This window comes from Sinocyclocheilus rhinocerous, unplaced genomic scaffold (assembly GCF_001515625.1).
Source record: "Sinocyclocheilus rhinocerous isolate Xijiao unplaced genomic scaffold, SAMN03320098_v1.1 scaffold53, whole genome shotgun sequence".
In the NCBI taxonomy this organism is placed as follows: domain Eukaryota; kingdom Metazoa; phylum Chordata; class Actinopteri; order Cypriniformes; family Cyprinidae; genus Sinocyclocheilus; species Sinocyclocheilus rhinocerous.
This window is the reverse complement of record NW_015645538.1, coordinates 444,493-453,495: the sequence shown is the minus strand read 5'-3', so window position 1 is coordinate 453,495 and position 9,003 is coordinate 444,493. Positions and strand designations below refer to the sequence as shown.

General features: G+C 37.2%; 1 protein-coding gene across 1 annotated transcript; it reads left to right on the top strand.

The window, feature by feature from the left end:
- Positions 1-434: 434 nt before the first annotated feature.
- LOC107706178 (retinol dehydrogenase 12) lies at positions 435-5,637 on the top strand. The gene is made up of 8 exons (XM_016509782.1): positions 435-503; positions 2,666-2,740; positions 3,282-3,416; positions 3,552-3,743; positions 3,843-4,004; positions 4,464-4,583; positions 4,701-4,905; positions 5,028-5,637. The coding sequence occupies exons 1-8, from the start codon at positions 446-448 to the stop codon at positions 5,131-5,133; spliced, it is 1,053 nt and encodes a 350-aa protein (XP_016365268.1). The 5' UTR covers positions 435-445; the 3' UTR covers positions 5,134-5,637.
- The last annotated feature ends 3,366 nt before the right edge of the window (positions 5,638-9,003 follow it).

Genomic DNA, 9,003 nt, shown 5'->3' with positions numbered 1-9,003 from the left:
ACTTGTTTTGTGTCTGCTCTACTCAAAGTTATAAAAAATTTAAATATTTGTTTACTTTCTGTCATACTTTGGCAGAAAGTGACATGGATCAGCCGCTAAACCGATTCCTTGACTCAGTATCGACATCCTGTCAAAATAAACACGAGTCCCTTTAACGCCATATTAGACGCACGCACGCGATCCTCCCGTAGAGCGCGCGCGAGGCTAGCGTTAGCACGCTCTGCTAACTGCACTCATGCGCGACCCCGTGCAGCAGTGAATGCATAGCTACAGGGGCTAGCGTTTACCTGACTGAACAACTTTTAACAACTTCTTTACAAACAACGACGCGCTGCTTCCAAAGAGAAGAAGGGAGACTCTTACCTCGTGCACGGTTTTGCATATGCGCAAGATATTATGCAAATTTACAATGCGTTATGTCCTTTAATTCTTCGCGGGCTTTGCCATGATGGAAAAACAACGATCCCTGTTCTGCAGACGTTTTTCCCTCGATGCTCGCGGTGGTAGGCGAAACATTTAAAAACGTCACTTCCACGAGCGTTTCCCTGCACGCTGATTGGTTGCGATATTTGTGAGAAAGGCGGGTTGATCGTGATTTTTTATTAATTATTTAATAAAAAAGCGAATACAATAGTTAATGTCTATTCTAGCGAAGAGTCGTTGCTACAATACACGCATATAATGATATGAAAAGGTGCCTGCAGTATCACTTCCAATAATAAGCAAAAATGTTATAATGTCGTTTTATCGAAGCTAATTACCATTTACAGTAAATATCAACATTACGAATTTTTTCACATTTTCGAGCATTTGTCGTGCTATCTGCTGCACTGATTTGGTTGTTTTATAACGGCAGTTTATCTGCACTAAACAGGATACACACTCACTAGCTTAGCCGGCTAAATAGTGTAGGCTAATGATCCAACATTACCACTGCAGAGTTAACGACACAAACTCACAACTCGATCATCGAAAGGAAAACGTTGACTTTTTTAGTCAATGTATGCTAGTCTCGCGCCATAACTAACATCGCCTGCATAAACGTTTTCTTTTCGTAATAGGCTTCACTCTTTGCCTTCACTAATTCTAAGATGGCGCCTGATGTTTAGAAGTCAGGAATGCATTACTCACATAAGATATTAAATGGTTCTATCTAAATATTCCTCGATTGAAACACCAACTCTTTCATATTAAAACGAGTATGTTTCTCCAACAACACCAACACAGTTTTGGGATTTTTATAGAACGAATTGGTGTTTTGTTCAATTATTGTTACAACGTTTATAAGTAGCAACAAAGAAAGAAGCCCCTCATGTTTTATAGAGTCGTTCAGTTTATACTCTTAAAACCAAGAACAGAAGTTGGATTTCAGAGCAATGGCTTCCCCTCGAGATTTTCCTGTTTTCTTTTCCATTTCTTAGAACCATAGTTTAAATTTAAAAACAACTTAAATAAGATCTGTTTTGTTCAAAATTCATACCTTAAAACCTTAGGCATGAAGCAGCTGCGTTTTTAAATTGTGACAATTTGTTAGCACTTTGTTTAAAAAAAAAAGCATCTTCAAAATTCACCTTTATTGTTTGACTGTGTAGCCTATTTTATGTTCACAAAGTTATTTATGGGCATCTATGGTTCCATGGATCTATGGTTCATTTATCATCCATGGAACCTTTCCATTGCACAAAAGGTTCTTTAGTGGAAAAGGGTTCTTTAGATTATTAAAATGTTCTTCACATGAAGAAAAGAAGAAAAAAAAGAGTTTTAAGATCTCTTCACTAAAAGGTTCTTTGGGAAGTCCAAAATGGTTTTTGTGGCATCTCGGCGAAACCCCCTTTTGGAACTTTAATTTTTAAGACTAAGTGTAGAAAAAAATGTCTCTTGCACTAATTTAAATCACAGGCCATATATCAAAAATATTCATTAAAACCCATAGTAAAATTCAAAGGGAAAGAATGTCCAATTAGCCTATCTTGCAATAGTCATTGGATAAACTGCAACCTATTTTAGCCTGGTACTCAAATAAATTTTTTTTTTTTTAAAAGTAGGTTGTGTCTTGTTTACAAACTCATATGGTTATAACAATAGATTAAGAGAAAGCGCAGTTTAAAATATATGCAACCCTGACTGATTTTTGTCTAATTTGTCATATCCAAACATCCCCATATTTCTGATTTTGGGCGCTATAACCTAATAAAATCATCAAAATAGTGCCAAACTAATGAATAAGGCCATAGGAGGGAAGATGACATGACCCATACCCCAAAAAGCTTTTTATAGCTTAAAAGATCAGGAGCTGTTTTCAAATACCTCAAACTGCACAAATGAAGTAAATCTTAAATCCAAGAAACTTTTTTGCATCTAACGAAAATCTCTTGTTACAGTTTTCTGTTTGAAAAGCAGAATTTGTTTAGATCACTGTTTTTGTTATTCACATTTCTGTCTGAGCGTAAGCCATGGAATCTAACATGATCTTGACTTAATCTTCTTATAAAACCTTGACCCAGCCTTAAATGCAGGGTGCTTAGATGTGTTAGCCGGCACTGAGCTTGACGGTAGCCGTACAGATTTTTGTAAGCAAAGAAAAGAGTTACTGTATGACAGAAAATAAAATGAAAGCAGAGCTGACAGCACATCACAGTGGATGACATGTATCTCTCTATTCAAGTAACTCAACTGTGGGAGGAACTGAAGTCAAATCGTCTCGCCAAATACGGCACAGTAACTGCGGTCACAGCTATTAGTAAGTTGCGTAATGTCATTTCCTCTCATTCTAACTGTCGGTGGGCTAAAATAACATTTCAGTCAGTTATAAACTAATAAGTTTCTTCCATATATTGTAGAATATAATAATACAGAGCTATTGTGCTGAATGTACAATGCTGTGGCTCAAAAGGTATTTAACATAGCTTAAGGGATTTGGTAAATTTTTTGAGGAATCTAATAGAATTCAGAAGCTGTGATCATATTTTTTTCCATTGCACAGTAATATCAAATCCATATATATTCGGATATTTGTTCGACTTGCATGGTGTTTACACAGCAAATGTACACATTTACAGCAATACATTTAAAAATAAATTTTTCAAAAATGGCTTTGTATTATGGACCTTATGGATTTGATAAGGGCAGTGAGCCAACTCTTCAGCAGTGCTTCCATGCCAGATCTAAACCAAAAGCACTTTTTCATATTTTCAGAATCTTTGTAGACCACATTTACAACGTGTAGAATTCCCTGGGACTTGAATGAAAGAATGTGGCTTATAATAGACCTTCAAAAACAGGTTTGGTTCTGCTGAGAAAATGGATTGCAAGTGGAGTTTGCCGCTGTCGTGTGCGACTGGATGGGAAGACAGTCATCATTACTGGTGCCAACACTGGCATTGGAAAAGAGACAGCACGTGACCTGGCCATGAGAGGTAAACACACTGTTGAAATGTTTTGTCATTTTATCCTTACAAAACCACTGAAAGGTCTAGATTTTGGAGGATTTTAGGGATATAAGGTGCACTTTGCATCATAAACTGATGGACAATAGCATCTGTTTTTTTTAGGGGCTCGGGTTGTGATGGCTTGTCGAGATCTTTCAAAAGCAGAAAAGGCTGCGGCAGAGATTCGCCGATCTACAGGAAATGGCAACATAGTAGTTCGGCACTTAAACCTCTCATCTCTGCTCTCCGTGCAGCAGTTTGTGCATGAATACACTGCCACTGAGGATCGACTGGATATACTTATTAACAATGCTGGTGGGACCTTTGACCTCATTATTAGTTAAGCAACAAATAACACCGTGCTTTAACCTGTATTGTTACTTGTTGCACATTTTGTGTGAACAAACCCTTTAGGAGTGATGATGTGCCCTAAAAGCCTTACAGAGGATGACTATGAAACCCAGTTTGCTATCAATCATTTGGGCCATTTCCTCCTGACTGTCCTGCTCCTGGACGTGTTGAAGAAGTCTAGTCCTAGTCGAATTATTAATGTATCCAGTATTGCTCACAAAGGAGGTAAAACCCACCCATTAACATCTTAGCTTCACATCTTTTAGTTGCGAGGCTTTCCATAAAACATTTGTTGTACATGTGATAAACAAAATATACCAGAAAATATCCATATTTAATCTTGTGTATATCAGGAATGTTAGCAGAAATTATGAAATCATTGACGATACTGTTAAGACAGTAAATATTTTAACAATTATGGCCAATCAGCAATACGAGTCTGATATTAAAGTTCTATATTTGTCTAAATAAATAAAAAATAAAACAATACAACCGAGTCATTTTAAATGCTAAATTTATTGAATTTAGTGAATTTTAATGCTGAAAAAGGTAATTTACGCATAACAAAATTATGTACTGTACATGTGAAAAATGTATATACATTTTGAGATTACAGTATTATTAATTTTGCAAATGAGACTTTCATATCCATGTGACATATTTCAGTCCGATGACCTTTTGCAGGTAAGATCCACTTTGATGACCTTAACTTCAACAAAGCACCGTACGATTCCTTGGTCAGTTACAGGCAGAGCAAACTTGCCAACCTGCTGTTTACTCGAGAATTAGCACGGAGGATTAAAGGTTTGTGCACTCATTCCCAATGCATCAGTCACATTCAAACATAGAAAATGCTTTAAAAACTGTTTTACAACTGAATATTGCATTAGGCTTGTTTATTCCTGCTCTATTTTAAATCAGGGTCTGGTGTAACAGTGTACTCTCTTCACCCTGGAGTAATCTGCACTGAACTGGGACGTTACGTGCAGACACGCCACCCTCTGCTCAGTGCTCTGTTGTCTTTTCCTGCTCTCTTACTGATGAAAACCCCCAGTCAAGGCGCTCAGACTTCTATTTACTGTGCGGTTGCTGAGGGGCTGGAGTCTCACAGTGGCTGCTATTTCAGGTGAGCTGTTAATATTAATATATTTTTCACCATGATGGGTTTGTATTTAAATTTGTCTAAATATTTAACCTTTTCTAATATGTTTATTCTTGACACTGAATGACAATGAGATCTGTTTACAGTGATTGTAAGCTGAAGGAACCAGCTCCTGAAGGTAAAGATGATCTCGCTGCCCTGCGATTGTGGGAAATAAGTGCAAAGCTTGTTGGCTACGATGAAGAGAACTGACAACACTCCACCAAGCTCTATTCATAATACCACATGCCTATATATGAATGCTTTGTATGCAGCTATCAACACTCAGATCATCTTTTCCATCTTTGTTGATGTTTTTAAAATGTAAAACTTTATTTAATTGAATTTATGATTATTGATGATTAGTGGTTTAATCAACTAGAAGAAGAAACCAGAATCTGAATGGTGTTTTTGTCTGGATTGGCAGCCTACTGTACTGTGTTCCTTGACTTGCCCATGACTGATGTCATTTGACATTTTAAAGCTGTTTTGAAGTATCTCATTTGATGAGTAATAAAGGTTTCATTAAAAGATATCTTTATTGTAATTGAATTGTAAATTAAAATAAGAAAAATTAATTTTAAAAGTGCAGTTGGTGCTTGTAAAATCAGTGAGTGTTGTGATGTCTGATTCGTGAGTCGTGACCGAATCGTTCTCCTGTGTTCACGAATCAGACTGAATTGATCCGACAATGAAGGACTCACTGAAGGAATTTTAATGCTGGTAATGTAATAATATTTCTTTTGATGATTAATACATTTTTGATGAAATCATGTTATTGTAACTGTTTGCAAAATAAAATTCAAAACACTTAAAAAATTTCAGTAGATGCTATGAAAACACAGTGAGAGTGGGGTTGCGATGTCTGATTCGTGACCGAATCGTTCTTCTGAGTAGAATATTTCAAAATAATCGTCTTCTTTTCTTTATTTATTTATAAAGCACTTTCACACAACTACCGGTTGATCCAAAGTGCTGTAGCTACAATACAGCTAAAATAAAACAAATAAGAAACCACAAAACATCAAAACACAATATAACAATACAATTGACACGGCTAAATAAAAGCTATTGACAAAACAGCAAGGACCAGCAACAGCGAAGGCTCGATCACGTCAATGGAACCTCGATCTAGGAACAGAGAGGAGATCAAGATTACTGGATCTTAGGGATTTGGTTTATGAGTAGAGATTGCCTCAGAGAGATATGTTAGGGCTTGATTATGCAGAGATTTAAAAACAAAAGTTACCATTTTAAAAATAATTCTAAATTTGACTGGTGGTAACCAGTCGAACCAGTCGAACCTCCGTCTGCCTGTCAGCAACCTTGCAGCAGCATTTTGGACCATCTGTAAACGCATTATAGTACTGACTTATAGTCTACCATATAGTGAATTACAGTAGCCTAATCTAAACGAGATAGAACAAACAAGTGAATAATCTGTTCAAACTGTTTTACAGAGAGTAAAGTTTTGATTTTTGATAAACGCCGTAAGTGGAAGAAACTTGATTTGACCACTGCACTAATTTAATTCTTAAAACACAGGTTGCAATCAAAAAGAACACCAAAATTTTTAGCACAGGGTGTAAAGTAGGAAGAGAGATGACCAAAATGAAGGGCACAGTCTTCATATGACCAAACAAAATGATTTCGGTTTTGTTCTTGTTTAACACTAAAAGATTCTGCTTTAACCATATTTGTAATTAGTTTATAGACAATCCAACAGAGGTCCTAAGGATTCTTTACTTTTATGCTGCAAGGGAAAAGGGTTTCATGAATCCAACGGAATTGGTCCGAGCACTGACTCACTGAACCAGCATTATTAAAATATATTATTAATAATATTATAATAATACAATTATTAAAAATGACCAGCATTAAAGGCACAATAGCCTATGTAAGATTTTTTTATTAAAATATCCAAAAACCACTAGAACAGTGTTATATATTTTGCTGACTTGTGTACTTACATTATCCCAAATGTTTCGAAGAATGTTTAAATCCAGAGAAATAAGCAATTTTAACTAGTGACACGAACCATGTCCATAGTGTCATTGTGTCGACCCTTATGAAGAAGCTTAGTTGTCATCCTAAAGCATTTTATAAGTGGAAATTAAATTACCCTTTTCTTTCTACTATTAAAATATGGGCCGGTATTAACAAGTTTTTGTTACCTAACAAGATGAAAGAACTTTACTATAAAATTCTTCATATTTAAAAACTTTTTCAAACCATCCTCTGCTCCGCGATGTTTCGTTAGATAGGCTGGAGAAACCGAGTCTGACCACCAGATGTCGCTCATGCGCACTGTGTTAAAAAGCTTCGAGTAATGAACCGTTTTTTCATTTAAGTTGGACATCTCTTCACAATGCACATTCTGTAATTCTAATTTGGAAACAATATCACACTTATTTTTTTAATGTGATTATGCAAAGGTTTTTTGGAAAGAAATGTCTTGGCTTGTTTTCTAAGCTTACAACAAACTTTTTAGTTTTGAGATAATTAATGTACTATTTTTGATTTGGGAATCAGGATCAAAGGAGCTGGATGATATGTTAAAACTGGTAACTCTTTGTGGCCTATTTCATCTTCACAAATGTAAAGTTACTGATTGTATTGTATGTTAGGAGTTTTTGTTTTGATTTGAAACTATTTTATGAATCTCTCTGCTCATCACTTAATAGGAAAGCTGCTAAAACTACTGTATTGATGGAAAAAATAATGACTTTGATGTAAGGGTTACCTCCTGAGTATTCTTTGAAGTTGCAATTTTATGTGTAATCTTTTATTTTAATTTATTTATGATTTATTTATATATTTTTTTTTTTGAAAGATGTTTGTTAACTTTTTATTTATTTGTTTTTTTCTGTTTATATTTCATTTTTATTATTATGTATTTACTGTTTTGTATTCTGGTTATGTATGTATTTTATTGCTTTGACTGTATCCCCTGTGAATGTTATATCTTTAATTAAAAAAATAATAATTAAAAAATAGTGTCATTGTGTCGCCTGCCAATGACGTCATAACCCCTCGATTTCCAGTTTTGTTTTGTAGCGCACGTAGGTGAGCTATATCAGCGTGCTGCGCGCTATTTCATCAGATTTCCACTTGTTTACGAAGGAAGTGCTATCAAAGGTACGGAACGGCCCGCATTGCAGCATCTCGTTCCCTATTCAGGGAACCAAGGTTACATACGTAACCGAGATGTTCCCTCTCATAGGCTCACTTCGATGCTGCGATGACGTCATCGCTTTGGGAACACTATACCATAACGCCTGACGTACCTTTAGATAGCTGGAAGACCAAGGAAAGCGTCTGCTCAAGCGGATAAGACCCGGGAGCCAGGAGCCAACCTCACGTCCAGACTGTAGAACTTGATGAAGGTGCTAGGAGAGGACCATCCTGCCGCAGCACAAACATCTTCCATCGAGGACCCTTTGAAGAAGGCCTGAGAAGAAGCCAATGCTCTTGTAGAATGAGCATGCACCCCTAAAGGCGAAGTCAAGCCACGCGCCTCATAGGCCAAAGAGATAGCCTCCACTATCCAGTGTGACATCCGCTGTTTAGTGACAGCAGAACCTCTGCTCTTACCACTAAAACACACAAACAACTGGTCAGATCCACGCCACTGAGCCGTGCGGTCAACATAGATCTTAAGTGCCCTCACTGGGCAGAGACTCAGGCTAACTGGCCCCGCATCAGCTGGGGAGAAGGCCTCTAAGACCACTTGCTGAAAGCAAAACAGAGTCGAAGCGACCTTAGGAACATAATCAGGCCTAGGTCGCAAAAAGACTTTAACCAGCCCTGGGGCAAAGTCCATACACGAAGGGCTGATTGAGAGAGCCTGCAGATCCCCTACCCTCTTAAGGGAGGATAAAGCCATCAAAAGAACCGTCTTTAGGGTCAAGAGCTTCTCTGACACAGACTCCGACAGCTCAAAAGGATGGCCTGTCAGGCCCTCCAAAACAATCGATAAGTCCCAAGAAGGAACTCGTGCTGGGCGGAAAGGCCTAAGCCGTCTGGAACCCTGCATAAAACGGGAGACCAGGGGGTGGCGACCAACTGAAACACCTCCCACGA

Excerpts from the sequence above, each read along its gene's own strand:
- LOC107706178 (XM_016509782.1), top strand. The coding sequence starts at position 446 with ATGATGGAAAAACAACGATCCCTGTTCTGCAGACGTTTTTCCCTCGAT. Across the intron at positions 504-2,665 it reads TTCCCTCGATGCTCGCGGTG|TAACTCAACTGTGGGAGGAA; the intron begins GTAGGCGAAACA and ends TCTCTATTCAAG. Across the intron at positions 3,744-3,842 it reads TATACTTATTAACAATGCTG|GAGTGATGATGTGCCCTAAA; the intron begins GTGGGACCTTTG and ends CAAACCCTTTAG.